Source organism: Rattus rattus, chromosome 7 (genome assembly GCF_011064425.1).
Source record: "Rattus rattus isolate New Zealand chromosome 7, Rrattus_CSIRO_v1, whole genome shotgun sequence".
Taxonomy (NCBI): Eukaryota; Metazoa; Chordata; class Mammalia; order Rodentia; family Muridae; genus Rattus; species Rattus rattus.
The window spans coordinates 119,602,356-119,624,322 of NC_046160.1; the positions used below are offsets into that span (position 1 = coordinate 119,602,356).

The 21,967-nt window shown below is 41.4% G+C and overlaps 1 protein-coding gene across 5 annotated transcripts in view; it reads right to left on the reverse strand.

Annotated features, from left to right (window-relative positions):
* The window catches only part of Ncapg2 (non-SMC condensin II complex subunit G2), a 70,878-nt gene that overhangs the window by 7,141 nt on the left and 41,770 nt on the right, over positions 1-21,967 (reverse strand). For 4 of the 5 annotated variants that reach the window (XM_032908357.1, XM_032908353.1, XM_032908354.1 and 1 more), the window contains exons 18-27: positions 20,426-20,579; positions 20,140-20,313; positions 19,316-19,426; positions 19,091-19,231; positions 18,608-18,707; positions 14,976-15,163; positions 13,732-13,872; positions 10,175-10,278; positions 7,326-7,426; positions 5,719-5,818 (exon numbers count right to left, since the gene is read on the reverse strand). In XM_032908357.1, the coding sequence (XP_032764248.1) occupies positions 5,719-5,818; positions 7,326-7,426; positions 10,175-10,278; positions 13,732-13,872; positions 14,976-15,163; positions 18,608-18,707; positions 19,091-19,231; positions 19,316-19,426; positions 20,140-20,313; positions 20,426-20,579 (1,314 nt within the window). Of the gene's footprint in view, positions 1-5,718; positions 5,819-7,325; positions 7,427-10,174; positions 10,279-13,731; positions 13,873-14,975; positions 15,164-18,607; positions 18,708-19,090; positions 19,232-19,315; positions 19,427-20,139; positions 20,314-20,425; positions 20,580-21,967 lie in introns of those variants that run through there. The other variant, XR_004388523.1, reaches the window with a different exon arrangement.

The following is a 21,967-nucleotide window of genomic DNA, read 5'->3' on the forward strand; positions in this document are numbered from 1 at the left end:
AATGCAAAATGCTGCTAACCCAAAACATCCAGGACACAATGTGAAGACCAAACCTATGGATAATAGGTATAGAAGAGAATGAAGACTCCCAACTTAAAGGGCCAGTAAATGTCTTCAACAAAATTATGATAGAAAACTTCCCTAACCTAAAGAAAGAGATGCCCATGAACATACAAGAAGCCTCTGGAACTCCAAATACCCTGGACCAGAAAAGAAACTCCTTCCATCACAAAATAGATCAAAGCACCAAATTCACAACACACACACACACACAAAATATTAAAAGCAGTAAGGGAAAAAGGTCAAGTAACATATAAAGGCAGACCTATCAGAATCACACCAGACTTCTCACCAGAGACTATGAAAGCCAGAAGATACAGGACAGATGTCATGCAGACCCTAAGAGAACACAAACGCCACCCCAGGCTACTATATCCAGCAAAATTCTCAATTACCATAGATGGAGAAACCAAGGTAGTCCATGACAAAACCAATATCTTCCCACAAATCCAGCCCTACAAACAGTAACAGATGGAAAACTCTACCATAAGCAGGGAAACTACACCTAGGAAAAGCATGAAAGTAAACCCAAAAGAAGATGGCCACACAAACATAACTCCACCTCTAACAACAAAAGTAACAGGAAGCAACAATCACTGTTCCTTAATATCTCAATATCAATAGACTCAATTCCCAGATAAAAGGACAGAGACTAAGAGACTGGATATGTAAAGAGGACCCGGCATTTTGCTACATACAGGAAATGCATCTCAGTAACAAAGACAGACACTACCTCAGAGTAAAAGGCTGGAAAATTCCAAGCAAATGGTCCAAAGATACAAGCTGAGTAGCCATTCTAATATCAAAATCAACTTTTGACCAAAAGTTATCAAAAAGATAAGGAAGAAAACTTCATATTCATCAAAGGAAAAATCTACCAAGATAAACTCTAAATTCTAAACATCTACGCTCCAAATGCAAGGGCACCCACATTCATAAAATAAACTTTACTAAAGCTCAAATCACACTACCTCACACAGTAATAGTGGGAGACTTCAACACCCAATTCTCAGCAATGGTCAGATCATAGAAACAGAAATTAAACAGAGACACAGTGAAACTAAGAGAAGTCATGAACCAAATGGACTTAACAGACATCTACAGAACCTTTCATCCTAAACAATAAACCTCCTCAGCACTTCATGGTCCCTTCTCCAAAACTGACCATGTAAGTGGTCACGAAACAGGCCTCAACGGGTACAAGAAGACGGAAATAATTCCTATTCCTTGCATCCTATCAGATCACCACGGACTAGGGTTGGTCTTCATTAATAACAAAAACAACAGAAAGCCCATATATACGTGTGTGTGTGTGTGTGTGTGTGTGTGTGTGTGTGTGTATACACACAAATATATATATGGGAGTTTAAAAATATTCTACTCAATGATAACTTGGTCACGGAAGAGAAAAAGAAAGAAATTCAAGACTTTGATAATGAAGACACAACATACCAAAACTTATGGGACACAATGAAAGCAGTGAGAAGAGAAAAACTCCTAGCTCTGAGTGCCTCCAAAAAGAAACTGGAGAGAGCATACACTAGCAGCTTGACAGCACACCTGAAAGCTCTAGAATAAAAAGAAGCAAATTCACCCAAGAGGAGTAGAGTGAGGTAACCCAATCACAATAAAAACACACATGGTATATATTCACTGATAAGTGGACATTAGCCCAAAAGCTCAGATTACCCAAGATACAATTTACAGACCACATGAAACTCAAGAAGAAGGAAAACCAAAGTGTGGATGCTTTAGCTCCTCTTAGAAGGGGGAACAAAATACTCACAGGAGGAAATACATATGGAGACAAAGAGTGGGGCAGAGACTGAAGGGAAAGCCATCCAGAGACTGCCCCACATGGGGAATCCATCCCGCATGCAGTCACCAAACCCAGACACTATTGTGAATGCCAAGTGCATCCCGACAGGAGCCTGATATAGCTGTCACCTGAGAGGCTCTGCCATAGCCTGACAAATACAGTGACCACTGGACTAAGAACAAGTTCCCCAGTGGAGGAGTTAGAGAAAGGACTGAAGTAGCTGAAGGGGTTTGCAACCCCATAGGAAAAAAACAATATCAACCAACCAGACCCCCAGAGCTCCCAGGGACTAAACCATCAATATAAGAGTACACATGGAGTGACTCATGGCTCCAGCTGCATAATGTAGCAGAGGATGGACCTTGTAGGACATCAATGGGCCGAGAGGCCCTTGGTCCTGTGAAGGCTTGATGCCTCAATGTAGGGGAATGCCAGGGTGGGGAAAAGGGAGGGAGTAGGTGTGTGGGTGAGCACCCTCATAGAAGCAGGTGGAGGCAGATGGGATGGGGGTTCCCAGAGGGGAAACCAGGAAAGGAGATAACATTTGAAATGTAAATAAAGAAAATATCCAATAAAGAAAACAAAAACAAAAAGCATAGATTGATCTCAGTACAGTGATAGTAGATGACTTCAATACCCTATTTCTTTCATTCATTCATTCATTCATTCATTCATTCATTCATTCATTTTTGGATCTTTCTATATGGTATCTCTCTATGCATAGCTCTGGATGTTTTAGAACTCACTGTGTAGATCAGCTTAGTCTCAGACTTAAAGATCTACCTGCTCATGAATCCTGAGTGCTAGGATTAAAAGCCTGCACTACCACACTCAGCTGACATCTTAAATCAAATAGATTTAATAGTCATTTACAGAATAGTTTACCTAATCACCAAAGAATGCACTTTCTTCTCAGCAGCCCATAGAACTTCCTCTAAAACTGACCACATATTAGGACACAAAGCAAATCTCAACAGATATTGGAAAATGAAGAGAACATCTTGTGTTCTGTGGTCACAGAGGAACAAAGCTGGCTGTCAACAGTTCTAGAAACTACAGAGCACAGGAGCTTGTGGCACTGAGTACACTCCTGACTGAATTGGATCAAGGGAGAAACCAAGAAGAAAACTAAAAGTACTAGAACTGAATGGAAATAAAAACACAACATTGGTATATAAAACAATGAAGGCAGGCCTATGAAGACAGTTTTATCACACTAAGACCTATGAATGTGAGGAGAGGGAAAGGGGAGAGGGAGAAGGGTGAGGGGAAAGTGAGAAAAGAGAGGAGAGGGGGAGGAAAGCATGGGGAGGGAGGGAAGGAGGGGAGGGAGGGAAGGATAGGGGAGGAAGCAGGAGAGAGAGAGAGAGAGAGAGAGAGAGAGAGAGAGATTGATTTGATTTCATACTAATGAACTAATGTGGCACCCGAAGGCCTTGGTAAAACAAGAACAAACAACACTCAAAGACAGTATTCAAAGTCAGGTCAGAAGTGGTGGTACACAGCTTTAATTTCAGTACTTTAAGAAACAGAAGCAGGTGGATCTCTAAAGTCAACACCAACATAGTCTACACAATGAGTTAAAGGCCAACCAGCACTACAGAATGAAACCTAGCTTTTAAAAGAAATTAAAAAATAAAATAAAAAATTTTAAAAAAGAGGAAGAAGAAACCAACAGACAAAAACAATAAAATGAGTGGGTTCTTTGAAAAAAATAATAAGATGAACTTTAGCCTAATTAGCCAGAACAGAGAAAAAGGATCCAGAACAGATAAAAAGGTAAGTATTACAGCAGAAACCAAGAAAACTCAAGAAAATATTAATGACATACTTTAAAAGCCTATATTCAATTAAACTAGAAAATCTAAAAGAAATGGACAAACTTCAAGATATGTATGACGTACCAAAATTAAATCAAGATAAATAAATAAAGCCTTTTTAATGAAGCCAGTATTACCCTGACTCCAAAACCGACAAAGATTAAACAAAAAGAAAAATTATAGGTCAATCACTCCGATGAATATGGATGTAAAAATTCAATAAAATACTTAAAAATTTAATTCAAGAACACATCAAAAAGATTACTAATCATGATCAAGTCAGCATCATCCTGGAAATGCAGGAATAGATCAACATATACAAAAATTTGAATTACCCAAGATACAATCCACAGACCACATGAAGCTCAAGAAGGACGATCAAAGTACAGAAGCTTCAGTCCTTAAAAGGGGGAACAAAAATATTCATAGATGATTTACAAATCAGTAAATTCAATCCACCGCATAAATAAACTCAATCATATGACCATTTCATTGGATACAGAAAAGATCTTTAACAAAATCCAAGGTCCATTCATGATAAAAAGTCCTGAAGAATCTAGGGATGGGGAGCGGGGATCTAAATTAAATGAACGCAGATTTCAAAAGGCCCACAGACAACATTACACTAAATGGAGAGAAACTGAAACACTTCTACTAAAATAAGGAACAAGGCAAAATGTTTATTCTCCATTCTTGTTCAGTACAGTGCTTGAAGCCTTAGCTAGAGCAATAGGACAAATGAAGGAGAGAGAGGGGATAGAAGTAGGAAAAAAAAAGAGGTCAAAGTATCCTTTTTTGTACATGATGTGGCTCTGTGTAGAAAAGACCCTAAAAAGCACACCACAAAACTCCAACAGCTAATAACTACATTCTGCAGAGTACATAATAGTGGATACAGACTGGCACACACAAAATCATTAGCCTTCCTATATCGCCAACAAGCATACCAAGAAAAAAGCCAAAACAAATCTACTCACAATAACCTCAAAACCATAACAAAACAAAAGAACTTTGGAATAAATAAATCTCAGGAAGCAAAAGACTTGTATAATAAAAATTTTGAGGCACCAAAAACACTGAAGAGACTTAAGATGGAGGAAAATTACTCAACTGTATTCTAGAATATGTCCCAACTAACTTACTTAGGGTCTGTCAAACTTCTTTGTGTAGGACTGACCTCCCCCTGAAGCTGTAGAGGGAGATACCAGGATGTGATTTTGCCTTCAAAAACCCCTTAACTCTAAATGTTTTGCTTTTACACTTGGGTCATAGCTGAGTATAGTCCCGGCTTGCTGGAATAAAGACTTTCAATTGGCTATAAACTGTCTTAGTGGTCTTCTCTGGTGGGCTCCCCATAACACCACCAAGGGCTAGGAACGAATCTTGACACTCCAGATGTACCTGTATTTATACCTGGGAAATACCTGTGGTTTTCAAATAAAGTGAAACACCCAAAACAATATCTCATTTGAAAATCATGAGTTGAAGTAAATGGTCGGTTTTTTCTATAGCAAATTTCACAAAAGCTTGTTTTCTTTTGTTTCTGAAAAGCACTAGTACTCCAAACAGAAACATCTGTCTTAGTCACTGTTTTCCTGCCTCAAGAAAACACCATGACCAAGGCAAGTATAAAAGAAAGCTTTTAATTTGGGGGCTCAGAGTTCCAGAGTGTCATGGTCTATAGTGGCAGAAACTAAAAGCAGTAGGCATGGCACTGGAGCAGAAACTGAGCTCACATACGATCCACAAGCACAGGCAGAGCGGGAGCTAACTGGAAATGGCTTGGAACATCAAAGTCCACAGACAGTGGCACACCTCCTCCCACAAGGCCATACTCTTAATGCTTTCCAAATAGTTCTGGCAACCAAGCATTCAGACATGAACTATGGGGGCCACTCTCATTCAAACTCCCACAATCTGCATCCTATACCCAGCTTCTAATCACCTGGCTCCAGTGAACTGAATAAGAGCAAAACCCCAGCACGCCTAGCTCTCGGCTGGAGTAAGTCTCATATTTACCTTTCAAGGCTATCCTCTTCCAAAGTGATCTCCATAAAGGTCTTCAGCTTTCTGTTCACGGATGCTGCCACTTCCTGCACCTTTGCACTTACATGTTTACCTGAAAGACGATTGCAGTGAAAAATCACAAGATCTCAACATCAGTACACAACACTACTCACTCAGCTGTGCACACGGGGTCAGCTCTTTGTTGTGCCTTCCACAGAGATGCTAGGAGAGTACATCTGCTATGAGTGACAATGCAATTATCAGAAAGGAATGAAAGCCTGCAGGAATCACAGTCCCCACTACTTACATAACTGACAGGTGCTCAGCACCCGCCGACACCGTGCCACCTGCCCATGAGGCATGGCCTCTGCTCCTCAGATCACAAGTGCTCTCTCTGTGCACCTAAATCAGGGAAGTCCCTCAGACTTCTAGTGCCCAAACTGGGTCTAATAAACTTAAAACATAATAGACCGAACACCCTAACTCCAAAATCTGTAATCTATAACATGTGAAAATTCAAAATATTTTGTTCCACTTGTATGTTTCAAATTTTGAAGTATTTCAGATTTTAAAATCTTAATTCAAGAATTTTCAACCAGTATATTTTGCATAGAAAAAAAAAAAAAAAAAAGGCCACTATGAACTCCCCAATCTGAAAGAATTCTTGTCCCAGACATGTGGATGAAAGGTATCTTTGCCTGTAAAGTGTAAAGACTTGAAAGATATTTTAAAGTAAAACTTTACCAAAAATATGAAAACCAGAATATAGTCAGCCAACGAGGATGTCACTGTTCTTCACACTGAGGCTGACATATTACAGGTATTGCCAATTATTTTTCCAGTACTACTTCTAATGGCTAAGTATTCAAGACGTATAATGCCAAAATGTCCATTGTTTAAAAAAAAAATTTTTTTTTAGAATAACTTTTGAGTCTGGATTTCACTAATGTTGCCCCAAACTTCCTGCGTCAGCTTCCTGAGTAGCTGCAGGACCTGCAGACCTGTGTTACCAGTTTCACCCAGATTTTTAGACATAAGTAACACTGGGCAAAATCAATAGCAATTCAATTTGGAGCTGGGCCTAGTGGGCCAGACCTGTAATCCCAGCTATTAGCAAGGCTAAGGCAGGAAAACACCAAGTTCAAGTCCTGCCTAGGTTAAAGTAAATTCAAGGCTAGCCTAGATAAGTTAGTCAGATCCAGTCTCAAAATTAAAAGGGGAACTGGTGCCATAGCTCAGGGATAGAGCATGTATCTAGCCTAAGGAAGGCAAGGGGGAGGGGAAGGGGAAAGTCAGAAAGAAGGTAAGGAAGAAAGGTAAAAAGGGAAAGGGGAAGCCAGGAGGGATCCAATTCTGAAGTACAGAGTGAGAGTCACCTGCACCCAACAGTTCACGTGAAAGGCAGACAGGAGCAGAGAAGTAAGCTCATGCAGAGAGGCCCAGTGAGGCAGACTACACTCAGACAGCATTAGGGAACACAGCTGAAAAGGCTGTTGAGAAGCCTGTCCTGGCAGAGGCGAGGTAAACAGAGGCCGAATTTCCAAACATCTCTAACATTAAGAGCAAAGAAGGACATTATCAGTAACGCACGACGACGAAGGAGAAATAAGGTAACCAACCTCTGTTAAAAACCAAAATAATATGCAGAACAGCTGTGAGGCACACAATGCCTTCAATGTCACCGGAAGTTACGCATGTCTTTAGTTCATCCAAAAATGACCTATAAAATCAGCAAACATCTGAAATTACTCCACATCCTAATACTTCACAGAAAAATAAACACGGACAAGGGTCACCCACAATCATAACCACCACTTTTCAGGTAACATGGGAAGCTGGCTGAGGTCCTCTCCTACGTGTATTACATGTCAGCTCTTGAAAATAAAATGTTGAAACCACATGGTGTGCATAGAAGGAGAACAAGAAAACTGGCCTTTGAAATGCACTGGCTACTCCAAATGTAGTAAGTGTGCTACTGAAAGGCAATGCACAGCCCTGGAAATGACGCACCTAGACTATATAGTGCCACATGTGTTCAGAGTCTGAAAAACAAGTCCCTCTATACTGTGGTTCCTGTGTCTAGAATCCCAGTTGAGGGATAACTGGATTGCGGAGCTAAGTTACAGCTGAATGTTGAACAAAAACTGCACTGATGTTTCACCTGCAGCTTGCGGAAAACAGTGTGCTGGCTAAGTTCTCGTTGTGTTGAAACAAACTAGTCAGCCATGAAGAGGGAACTCCAACTGAGGACTGCCTCCATCCGACTGGCCTCTGGCCAAGTCTATGGCACATTTTCATGATTAATGATTGATGTGGGAGGACCCAGCCCTCTGTGGGTGGAGCCACCTCTGGGTAGGCACTCCTGATTCTATAAAAAAGCAAACTGAGCAAGCCTTGGAGACTTGCAGGTAGTGTTTCTCCATGGTCCCTGTTTTAATTCCTGCCTCAGCTTCTTTCAATGATAGAACGTAACTGGACATGTAAGCCAAATAAACCCTTCCCTTCCCACATTGGTTTTGTTTGTTTGGTGTTTTATCAGAGTAACAGAGAAGCAACTACGACAAAAAGTGATACTAAAAAGTGAAATACTGCTGTGATGGTCATCATTGCTTTGAGACAGGGTCGTGAAAGGGTTTTGGAGCTTTGAGCTAGAGAGGACACTGAGTGTTCAGAGCATACTGAGCTGCTCTGGGAAAATAGGGTTGTTGAGAAAGATACAAACAGAGGACTGTGAAATTTCAGAGGAAAGCATGACTTCTAACAGGGTTGTTTATGTGATTTAATTTAAACAATCTATGGAAATGAAAACTTCTGTGTCATTGAAACAAATGATGCTGGTTAGCTGGAGCTGAAGAATCAGCTGTGATTAGTAAGAGACTAGCATCACCTAGGTAATATCTGCAAAGTGCTCCCACAGGGTCAGCACACAGAAGTTGGGGGTCTTTTTGGGGGAAGGGGATTGGAGCAAGACTGTAACCCAAGCTGGTAGCCAAACCATGTTAAAACATATGAGTTTCCCACATGCAACTAGTTTTGAAAGCATGAAGGGGTCATAGAGTGCAGAGGAAGCTTGGCACCACATGGCAAAGCTGGAGTCCCCAGAGAAGCCAGAAAAACACTGGTGAATGCAAAGCCTTAGTAATGGAGATTCCAACACACTGGAGATGCCAGGCCTTGGGACAGCCATTCAGGACAAAAGCAGGTATTACAAAGAGCCAGCCTGAGTCTACCAGACAAATTGTATGGGGTATTAAAGGACTTTGGAGCCCACTAGATCTTACATGAATTTCAAATAATCTGAGGCTATACTGATGGTCATTGGTTTGGCTTAAGTGTTACTGTTTTTATGCCTTGCTTCTTCACTCTTGTAATAACAAAATATATAACTTGTTTTTTGTTTTTTTTTTCAGAAGCCCAGTTAAAGAAATTTACTTTAAAAAAAAAAAGAAACTGGACTTTCAAAGTACTGAAAATTTTGAATACCATGGATCTTTATACTGGTAATTGTAAAGTTTTTCTATGTTTTATATTGTGATATTAACATGAAATCTTGGGGTTAAACAAGAAAGCAAAGGTGATGATTTAATAGTGACATGTAAGTCAAACTGACAATGGGTGAATTTTGTTACTTAGCTTTTGCCAATTTGACACAAACTAGAGTCACCTGGAAAAACAGAACCTCAGTTGAGAAAATACTTCCATCAGACTGACCTGTGGGAATGTCTATGGATATTCTTGATTAAGATTACTATTGGAGGGCCAAGCCTACTATGGCAGCTGCCACCCTTGGACAGGTGATCCTGAGCTGTATGGGCAAGCAAGCTGAACAAGTCAGAGAACAAGTCAGTAAGCACTGCACCTAGATGGTCTGTTTTCAGTTCCTGCTTTGTCTTCTCTCCACGATAAACTATATAACCTGAGAGTTAAATAAATCCTTTCCTCCTTAAGTTGATTTTGGTTAGTGTTTTATCAAAGCAACAGAGAAGCAAACTAGAACAAACAGCAAGAATTTTTTTGTTTTGTTTATTTGTTTGCTTTTCAAGATAGGTTTTCTCTGTGTAGCTCTGGCTGTCCTAGAACCAGCTCTGTACACCAGGCTGGCCTCAAACTCACAGAGATCTTTGCCTCTGTCTTTGCCATGAGTGTAGGGATTAAAGACCTGTGCCACCACCACCCAGCAAGAAGCATTTTTGCACACTTTCCCCTTCCACCAGAATTTAGTTGTGATAAACATAGCCAAAACTATGTAAATGACTGTAACAGTTTATAGAAAGTCAGGGTCATCTTTACGAAAGTTTAGTGTTAACATTTTCCATCACTCATAAAATGAAGAAAAATTCGATGGAATGTTTTTCTCAAAGGTGTAAAAAATACATTTGAAAGCCTGCGAGTGTAAGATAACAGAGCAGAGGCACTGGAAACAATTACAGAAAGGGCTGTGCCAAGATCAGAGAGAGAAGACAATTACCTGACCACATCCGAAGACTTCATTATTACTCCCATTAAACTCCTTGAAAATGGAGGAAGGTCAGCAAGACATTGTGGTGAGGTCAGCTCTTCTACATCAGAAACCTAGAAATGTTTCAGATCAGTATATCATAAATGGCCTGGAATGACAACTTGGTTCACGCTGATTTGGGTTTCTTCTACCTGACAAAAGCATTTCAGAAACTCAAAGAACAAGCTTTATTCACTACAGTTAGTTATGAATGTGGCATTATTTCACCCAAGGACATAGAAATAAAGGATATATCAATCACTTGGCAAGCCCTTTATCAAATGGCCTTTATCTAACTTGTATCATCTTCTATAAACAATACACTTTATGCTAAGCCACTTTAACCAGTTCTCCTTCTCAGCCCAGATTAGAATCTCAGTCTCAGAATGCTGGTGTTTTGGTCTAAAGTTGCCCTGTGGTACAATGGGCAAGGTAGGGATATATTGTCCAGGCTATGCACTGCAAGATGTGGAACAGCATTCCTGGCCTCTGCTACTTGCTTGACAGAAGATACCTGTAACTAATGGGCTAGGTCCTCATAGGTCACACCCTGGACAACACTACTACCAGTCACATGAGGGTTGACAGGTCATTCACTGTTGAGTAAATTCCTCATGGAAACAGTTCCTGAAGTAATTTGTAGTTCCCACTCCCAGAGGAGGCTTGTGTCTGTTTTCTCCTGTAATAGCTGCAGTATGAACATCTCGCCTTATTTCTTCCTCCCTGTCTTTTGCCTAAGTCTTGCTGTCTTGGGCACATTACATTAAATGATAAGGTTTAGCATCAACCAACCTAAGTGTTGAGAATACATTTATGATACACTGAAAGCACTACTGACTGAAATAAAGGTAATTTAAAATACAATAACACATTTAGCCTATGTCAAAATAAAACACCTGACTACAGCAAAGATTCAAGGAAGCTCTAATAAGGAGACTATCACTAGGAGAGTCTTACGAAGTATAAGGTAAGGTGCATTCATTAAGGCACTGTGATGAACCCCTAGACCAGTAGTCCTCAACCTTCCTATAGCTGCTTACAGTTACTCATGTTGCGGTAACCCCCCAATCAAAAAAAAAATTACTTTCATTGCTACTTCATAACTATAATTTTGCTACTGTTATGAATCATAATGTAAATAACTGTGTTTTCCAATGGTCTTAGGTGACCCCAGTGAAAGAAAGGGTCACTCAACACTCCCAAAGGGATTGTGGCCCACAGGTTGAGAAATAATATTGTAGAGAAACCAAGTAAAAGCCAATCCACAGAAAAGATAAAATGTAGCAATAGAAAAAGCTAGGCATGGTGGCTAATGCCTGTGAGCCAGTACTGCGGAGGCTGAGGCAGGGGTTTATCAAGAGTTCCAAGCCAAGATGACCTAAGGTGTGAGTCCCTGTCTTGAATGCTGATGTAATTAAGCTCAAGAACAAACACATCATAGCTTTATTAACAACAGATAAACTATAAGCATCCAAATGAAGACACTAGTCAGGGTGAAGTTTTACAAACTAATTATACGGTATACTTACAACACCTTAACTATCAGAAGTAAAATCTAAAAACAGAGTTCCTATACAAACAAGAAGCATGAGAAGACTAGATTGGCTACAAAACTAACAAAGCAGACTTCGTGAAGCATTATGGAAAACACATTTTCTTAAAGGAGTCAAAAATAAGACATAAAAAGAAATTGTATTCTTTAACGTGTATACCAACCAACCAGGAAGATCCCCAAAGGAAAACTGAAAAGAAAATAAGTTAAAAAACAAAACAATCTGCAGTCAAGGAGAGGCCTTCCTTCAGGAGACCTGAGTCACAGTGAGTACTCTTGGAAGGTCAGCGCAGCGCACGTCTAACTGGGAAGGGACACGATCACTGCCGCTCTACTTGGCTCACACAGCACAGGGCAGTACAAACAACATGGGCGAACTGGGCCGAGCCAGGCAGTTCAGGGTCCAGGTCCGTGCAAAGGCCACTAATTCTTTGTAACTTTAGCTGTGCAGCCTTCTGAAGCTAAGTCCTAATCCTAGATTTATTCAGATAACTATAAATTCTAATATATGTTTTAAAACTTGATTAACATCACGTTGACATTTTACACAACAAAATTTGTAAGATTAAAATAATCTTTTTGGATTGAAGAAATAGCTCAGTGGTTAGGAGCACTTGTTCCTCCTGCAGAGGACCTAGGTTTGGCTCTTAACATCATCGTGCTGCTTCAGAAATCATCTGTTGGGGTTGGGGATTTAGCTCAGTGGTAGAGCGCTTGCCTAGCAAGCACAAGGCCCTGGGTTCAGTCCTCAGCTCCGAAAAAAAATAAATAAATAAAATAAAAAATCATCTGTTAACTCCAGTTCCAATGAATCTGATGCCTTCTTTTAACCTCCACAGACACCAGGCATGTACACACATACATATAAGCAAACACTCACAGACATAAAAACAGAGTAATTTATATTTAATCATGCTGTATGCTGACATTTTGGCAAGTATTCTGGCAATGCCCCAGAGCTTTATGCCGATGTGCTAGCATCTGTGCAAGCATACTCAGGGAGTGGCGCAATGAGAATCTGCATCTTCATTTCTCAGAATACCCATGGGCAAGCAGTACACGACCATCTCTAAGTACATGCATTCAGTGAGTTAGTTCATTCTCCTCCAAGTCACTACCTATGTACATGTGGGGCATCTCAGAGCCCAAGAAGATAAAGACCATTCCGCATGCTCTCTCTCTATGGTATTCAATCACTTTCTGTGTTAGCTCAAATGATTCCCTGATCAGATCAATCTTTAACCAAAAAGGTTAAATCTGTGTAAATAAGAGTCTTCCATTCACCTTGAGCTATGCTAGGAAAACAGATCTCAAAACTTCAAGTTTCTGGAGCTAGAGGGATGGCTTGGCTGCTAAGAGAGCTTGTTGTTTTTACAGAATAACACAGGCTTAGGCCCCAGAACCCCAAAAGCACTAACAACCACCTGTATATCCAGTTCTAGAGTATCTGATATCCTCTATGGTCTCTGTGACCACCAGGTATGCATATGAGACACATAAACACACGTGGGTAAAACATCCATACATAATATTCAAGCTTCCTTTGGAGTGAAAAGAAAAAAAGACACGCAGAGATGTAAACCACTGTATACCAATTCAGTCCAGAGCAGTCCTGAACTGTCAGCCCAACTCTCCCTGAGAAACTATGAACTCACTCAAACATCTGAGCCCCAACATGATGTCCACATCATGGAGCCAGACGCATCTCAGTCAGGAGGGCAGTACCCTTAGCATACGCATCTCAGTCAGGAGGACAGTACCCTTAGCATGTGCTCCACAGCTGCCATGTGGATGCAGACGCATCTCAGTCAGGAGGACAGTACCCTTAGCATACGCTCCACAGCTGCCATGTGGCTCTAGACAGCCAACGAGCTGAACAACAAGGAACAGTGCTCACTAAAGCTGGAAACACCTAACCAAGTCCTGTAAGCAGAACAGTGAAGGAAACAACAGTGTCACACTGGATAACACTCACCTTCTGTAGCTGGTGACTTATCTCAACCACTGGTGCAGCGATCAGAGTAGAGAGCACAGCGTGATGCACTGCAGTGTCCTGGTGCCAGGACTGGATAGTGGTGATAAATTCATGAAGAGGGGTCTGAACAGAATGAAAGAGCTGCAAGAAATCACATCGGTCACTGTCAGGAGAGCTAAGACTCAGAAAGGAGGAAAGAAAACAAGTACCAGAGATGTGGCTCGCATCTGTATAAACGCAAATCAGGGGGGTGAGGCAGGAGGACGGAGATGAGTGTGAGGCCAACCTGAGCTACACTGTGAATTCTAGGTCAACCTAAGCTACAGAGTAAGATACTACCCCCCCCAAAAAAATAATAATAACAATGGCTGCTGGACACAGTGGTATATGCCTTGGGAGGCAGAAGCAAGTTGACTTCTGTGATTACAAGGCCAGCCTGCTCTACACAGTGAGTTCAAGGACAGCCAGAGCTCCACAAAGAAAGAACCTCTCTCAAAAACAACAAAGATAAAATAAAACAAACCAATTATATAAAAAAAAATATCAACAGTGAAGAGGGAGGGATGACAGAAAAAAGGCAATAACATTAAAATAAAATTATCAGCTTGGGCAGTGCATTCTGAAAAACAGTACTCAGTGGACAATGGGAGACTTGGCAGGGACACTGGGCTAAACCACATAAACAATGTGTCAGCAATGTTCACGTCTTTCCATCAGCTAAGGCTAGAATAAAATTGAGACTCTTTAGTATTTCATAAACATTTAAACATTTCTTAAATTATAACACTCACAGTTTACTGATAGAAAAATAACAATATAATTTATTCAGGAACTGGCTTTGTACTGTTTTAAGGATAGGTCTATTCCTTTGATATTTTAGGACCTGCCTCTTCAGTCACCTCAGTCTATGAGCTTTCCACCATCAACAGAAAGCCACGGTCCTTTCAGGATGTTTCTAAAGGAGACATGACAGGTGGCGGGAGTTAGCATTCTCCCCAGCGGTCACTGTTTCTGTTCAAATGCACATCTTCACAGATACGTTCTATTTGGACCTCGATCCCCAACCCTAGAGCGTGGATCTGCAGGTTTCACTTCAGGGTTGGCATCACCACACTCAACGCCCTCAGCAGGCAGCACAGGGAGAGTCAGCGCATGCAGCCAGTCTCCACACATTTACCCCCACCACCCGAAGAATTCCCACCCCACCCCTCCTCTTCCCCCGCTGGCCCGTTCTAGCACAATACCTGCAGACTTTCCTCAGGCTGCTTCCTGAAGACACAGGCAACACATTCCAACATCTTCTGAAACACCTCCTGGACTAAGTCAAACAGCACTGTGACCTTCTCATCTGAATCTGTTTTGTAAATCACGGAGTTCCCAGCTATCTCCTTCAGAATGCCAAGAAGTAATGAAACATAAAAAAATTCCTTCACTAAAAAGAAAAGAAACATTAATTACCTAAACACATGATTTAGCTGCAATTGCTCAATGCTTGTACATGGTTGTAATGGAAGAATCTATTACTACCAAGTGAGCACGAAGCACCTTGTCAGATCGATCCAAACTACAACCCAACACACAAAAACCTGTTCCCCAACAGCTACAGTATAGCTGATTCTGTCAGTAAACCAAGAACTTTGATTCTTAAGAACTGCATGTGAAAAACTGGCAGTGTGACTCCTATGACACATGATTTAGAAAACACAGACTTACTCTTATATTAACACCTAGGTGAAAACCCAGAAAGGACAACTCATGTGAGGCTATCATTTGATAACCTCAGAGATTTCTGATACTTGGTAGAAATTGGTTTCCTTTGTTTTTGGTTTTTTTGTTTTTTTTTTCAACTACCTCCCACTGGGTATATTATTTAGAAAATTAATTCTGTGTATGAGCCTAATAACACTATTATTCCATTTACCTTTCTAATCAATCTTTCCAGTAAAAGCTACAAAAACAGAGACCGTGGTCTGCCCCCAGTAAGCTTCAAGGGCACCCTGTCCCACCCTAACACATGGCTCAGGTGCTGCTTCACCTTTAACTTTTGGGTACGGACAGCAAGCATCCTGGCAGAACCCATGGTACAAGCTACACTGAAATAAAACGAGCGTGCAATAAGCACAGAAATGCTGCCACTCACAGAAGCCTATTGTCCAGGTGACCACAAGGACACCAGAGAATGGGTCTGGATAAGAAGGGTAAAACCATCCACCTACAAAATGGACTAAGGATCCAGCAAGCTGCCATAGACCATAACCAACTATACCCAAACCTTCCTGCTAAAGGAAGAGACTTTGTATCCCAGAGGCTCTCTATGAATCCTTTCCAGGGCTAAGACTGCCAGAGTCAATAAGCAGCTGCATAAAATCACTAAACCACCAGAGAAACTTTCAAGGATCTACTACTGTCACTCATAGGAGGGTGGAAGAACTCAACTCCTCATATACATTGATCATGGGGAACGTCCACTGACGGGACAGGCGATGAACTCTTTAAAGCAGGACACTGCTCACCAAGACCCAGACAGGTGTTTTCAGGTGGAAAGGTGCACCCTAATCTGGGCCACATGTTCTGCTATGTAAAGCCCATATAAAGGACATGGAAGAAGGAAGCTTGCTCTCTCTTTGCCTGCTTGCTCTCTCTTGCCTTGCTAGCACAGCTACAGCAAAAAAGGTCCTCTCCAGGGCACAGCTCAAAGCCAGAAAACAAGGAGAAAACAGGGAACTGAAGCAGTGCTGGCCCCACGGCTCTCCCCACTATGCTCATCTTTAGGTTGCCAAGCACCTGCCAATGAACTAACAGCTCGTTGTCTCAGCAAGGACGGAAAGTCTCAAAGACAGCCTCCCATGTTAGCTGTAGGCAACTGCATGTACTGTTCTAAACAACTATGTGACAGCCTTGGTCACTGAGATGCTAGAGTCCCAGATATATTACATCATTAGTGGTCTTTTTCTTTCATTTAAGATGGAAGCCCTAGATTTCTTATAGTCGTTACTTTTAAAAATTAAACATTACTTTTTTTTTTCCTTTTCTTTTTTTCGGAGCTGGGGACTGAACCCAGGGCCTTGCGCCTGCTAGGCAAGCGCTCTACCACTGAGCTAAATCCCCAACCCCTAAACATTACTTTTTAACTGGGCTTTTATTTTTCAGTAAAATATCTTTTCCCACAGCCCTATTTTGTTGTTGCCTGATTTTCGACAATCCGTACACTGTATTATAGTGGGAGCACCTGAAGTTTGTGAGCTTAGACCCCTAATTTACTTGGTTTACATACTTGGCCACCCAACTGTGTCCTGGAAATGGCTTCTTTAGAATATGCATTTGAATTTATAAAGAATACCCTACCTGGGTGTAATTAATATTAACATAAAGTGGTGGTTTAAAAGAGAATGGTCCCCAGTTGGCAGAAGTGTTTGAGAAGGGTTAGAAAATGTCACTGTGTTGGAGGAGGTGTGTCATTTGGGACAGGCTTTGAGGTTTCAAACCCATGCCATTCCCAGTGAGAGCCTCTTTTTTGAATAGCTATGTCTCAGGATGTAAGCTCTCAGCTATTACTCCAGCTCATGCTTGCCTGCTTGCTGCCACGCTCCCTACCTTGAAAGACAGGGACTCACTTCCCCAGTAAACTCTGTTTTCTACAAATTGCCTTGATCATGGTGTCTTTATCAGAGCAATAGAAAAGTAACTAAGACATATAACTAATTTCTGAAAATGGCTTCTTTATTTTGCCTCTTTCAAGCAGAGCAAGAAGTTCAAAACAAAGTAGACTCTAGGTATTACCTCCCTAAATTGCTGGATTCAGGTTTAGCTCTGACCTGATCTAAAGGGATTGGGCACCACCATGTGATAAAAATGGACTCACTGGACAGCAAAATCTGGTTAGGTCTACAATACTACTCTTATACATAATTAAAAATAGATTCAGCCCTTAGGCAGAACAATTCCTAAATGATGCATGAAGTGATGACTGAATTTTGATTATTTCAATTAATAATTTTATATAGAATGTAGTTTTTACTATAGAGTTGATTAAAAAGAGCTGTGAAAGAAATAATCCTACAACTTTAGAATTTGTAAACTGATACAGTATCTTGCTATACTTGAGGCTGCCAACTAATGTTCAGAAGCAAAGGGAGAGTAGGCCACTCAGGCCTGCCTGAAAGGATCTAAGCTACAAGGATGAGGACAAGCTACATGACACACATCACTTGACTACAATGGCTAACTTCACCCAGTTAAATGTGTTAAACAGAATTCAATGAAGGACGGCTTCTCTCGTTAAACTACTAGACTTTAAAAAAATGAAAAAGGATGGCTTCTCTCATTAAATTACTAGACTTTTAAAAATGAAAATTTCAAATGTGAAAAGACATCTGCACAGAGCTCAGTAACTGGGATATGTAGTAAAAACCACTAACAGTCCATACCACAGAGGATGACTGGGGCCTTGAGAAGATGCAAGGTCATAGCTCAATAGGACTCTTCTTGTCATACGCTGTGTCAGAGGCATCCCTAGCTCTGGTCCCAGGTGTACCACACTCCTGGTCACATCACTCACAACACTTCTTCTGGGAGGGTCGCTACATAGATGCCAGGTGGAGAAGTCTGCCCACCAACAAGGCAGATCCAGGGTGCAGAACCCCAAGGAGCCTGTCAGAATCTGGACGGTGTGCCTGACATCAGAAGCATCTCTAAAACTGCTAGCTGCATTAGATAATAAACAACTGTTCTGGCAAAAGCCAGTGTGTGTTACTTGGAACATATGTCAGTTGCTTGGAAGCCAGATTCTGATCTACAGAGGGAGGGAATGAGGGACCAGCTATAAATACTTATTGCTTTTAAACATTCCTTTAATGAATGGATAATGCTAGGGTACCTGTTTTCATTATTCCAAAACTCCGCTGTAGAAGCTGCACCTGAAATTTAGGATCTCCAAGTCCCACCATGACAGCATCTTTACACACAGCCAGGTAAGTCTGTAAGACATTCATGGGTCCATCAACAACAAAAACCATTCAACAAGGAATGCAGGCAAGCCCAAAAAAACCTCTCCAGGATGTGATGTACAAATATTACAGCCAGATGTCTACAACTATACTGCTAGAGGAATTTCCATAAATACATATATTTTCATTGTTTCTGTAAGAACGCTACAGACAGTGTATGCAACCTACCTAATGCTCGTCCATGTGCAACATGGTATACTGAACTGAAATTATGTAGGTTGTGTTTTGTAAAAAGAAATGCCATTGTCGGTATTATAGGCAATACAAGATCTAAAACTACTTTACAACAAAATAAGTCATCTTGAAAATAGAGCAAAAGGTCAAGAGAAGAGCTTTATATCTCAGCTGCTGACCTGGATTATCTGTTGATAAACATCCCTCTGAAGCTTCAGATACTCCTCTTCTTGGTCTTCAAGAAGAGGTAAAACTTTGTTTTCTAACCAAGACCCAGTGTCACTCAGGATGGACAGATGAATTTTCTCTTCTGAGCAGAACTGTCCAACACAACAAGGAAGCTAATGAATAACAAGAGCAGCTTTGACACATGATGCTTAGACCACAAAAACGAGACAGCATACCTTGTACTGAAGATGGACGCTCATCCTACAGTACAGACCAAAGGCATGCAGGGCAGTGGCTTTGTTAAGGGGATTCCCACTTGGAGACTGAAGCAATGATTCCAGATCTGCCTGTAAAGTACAAGCAAGGGCCACACTGAGTGACATGTGACTACATCAAAACGAGGTGGAAAGTGCGTGATTCACAGACACACAAGAAGGTTAGTAGCAGTGCAGCTCGGGCTACCATGCTTGCACCTAGCACTACCTGCTGAATGTTAGAAGCACACAACATAGTTGGCAAGTGCACAGGGCCACAGGACCACTGCCCACAAGTACCACAATTCATTTCCTAGAGCAGGCTCTGCTGAACCACCATCCTGGGCGGTAGCAATAAGAACTGTTCAGTGGAGAATCATACAGGAGGTGGCCAGGGTTGCAACACAGGAAGAAAAAGGATTCCAAAGGGCACTCGGGAACAACGAATTCATGTCATGTCACATAATTTTCCAAGATTCCTAGAAAACACAGCTTAAGACTTAAGAGACCTAGTACTTCCTCACTGAGCACTGTCCAGGACAGTCTATTCTGAGACAAGAGGAGATGAACTGGAGCCCCGACACACCTTGGAGAAATGTGAGCTCTGAACACTGCTTGTAATGAGGCAGGTCCTGGAAATGGCTCTGCTCCTGGCCTCACCTGTACACTTGAGCATGCTCCAGATGCTCATTCTAAATTCTTTTCCAGCTTGCAAACATTACTGCACCAGAACATGAAAACACTATCGTACTACATCACTGTTACTACTATATGAAGTCACTTTAACTTCCAGGATAAGCAGTTACCTTGGATCCCTCAAGTGCTTTTAAAAGCTGGTTCAGTTTCTTCTGGGGTGCAGAGAGCAGACACTCTCGATTCTTTGGATGGGTTAGCAAGTACTCCATGTACAACAATGCTAACTTAGGTTTCACTGAGCACGTGTCATTGATTTGCACTTTTCGTTTAGAGGCCAAATTACTCTGAAGGAAAGCAGTGAAACAAAGAGGCAATTAGAGCTTGTGTTCCCAGAACATTGTACGGTTTCCAGATGCCCTTGTTCTTCACATTCCAGGGGCATGGCTGTATACAAACCTTGGCTTGCGGTGGCACTGTAGGCAGCCAGTCCACAATGAGCTCCAGGACATGCCCCACTTGCCCCCAGGAACAGAGACAATCGAGCAAGGTACAGTAGCTCCTGCCTGTAACACTCTCCTCCTGATTTCTCAGAGCAGAAATCACACCACAGCTGAAAATGTGAAGAACAGAAAGCATGGTTAAAATCTCTACAGAAAGCACCCACTTTCACACAGGTGAGGGAAACCAAGACATAACTTGATTGTATCAAGGGAACATAAGCCTCACAGTTACTCTGGTACTTGTTCTACCATGAAACCCTCAACAGTGCACTGCGCAAAAGGACATGACCCATACTTCAGCCTCCTGTTTCTAGCACCAGCTGTCTTCCTGAGGTCCTAATTTAAGGCATTATTTTTTCCCTTTTTTCTTTTCATATATTTCAATCATAATTTTCCCTCCCCCAACTCCTCCTAGATCCTTCTCATCTAACACACACACACAAAGAAAAAACACAAAATTAAAAACCCAAATATCCAAGCAAAATATAGGACAATATCATTATATAGGTGTAAGCAGGTACAAGATAGAATGAGGCTTGTCACTGGACAAGAAGGAAGGATGGGTGGGAGAAAAGGTTTAGAGAGGAAAAGAGACTGGAGAGAGAGAAGCAGCAGCCAAGAGCACATGGAGACGGATGTTAAGATTTCTCTCTGCTCATGTACAGGTTGTTATGAATATTCTTAAGGGATGGATGTGTTCAGGGCTTTGTATGTCTAGATGAGCAAATTATATCTTATCAATTGGATCAGAGGTTATTGTGTTGTGTGTCCTTTCATGTGGCAATTTAAGTTCAAAAGAGTGTGTGGTGGCTAGACACGCTAGCCCGCCACGAAACTGAGATATGTGTGTCTGGCACGGTGGCAACCTGCCTTGGGAACTAGATAGGTAGAGAGATTGTTGCCAGGCTCAGAGAGTAGCCACTGGCAGTGTGATATGGGATGGAGCAAAGCGGGTGAGACGCTTTGCTGACTGAGATGACGACATCCAACGGATGTCTTAGAGCACCAAGGTGCCATATCTAGTGCTGGGATAAAAGACAGCATTTTTTTTTCATAATTTTAAAGCAACAGCAAAAGACCAATAAAACAAAAAATAAGCCTTTAGTTTTGTAATGCCACAAACATTCATTTTGGAGGCTGGCGAACTAGCTCAGCAGGGTAAGAGTGTCTTGCCTCTAAGCCTGGTGACCTGAGTTTGACTCCCAGAATCTACAAAGAGAATGAACTCTCAAAAGTTGTCCTCCAGCCTCTACACACTTTGTGGTGTACGTTTGTGGGTACATACACATACATACAAACAAATTACATGTAAAATAAATTTTAAAAAACACTTTTTTTCTTTTGACTGTAAATAAAACCAAGTAAGTTTTACTCATAAGCAGCAAGCTCCAGGACTACACTACCTAGTAAAACACAGTGGGAGCTGGAGAGATGGATGGCTCAGTTGTTAAAATCACTTGAGGCTCTTGTACAGGACGCAGGTTCAATTCCTAACACA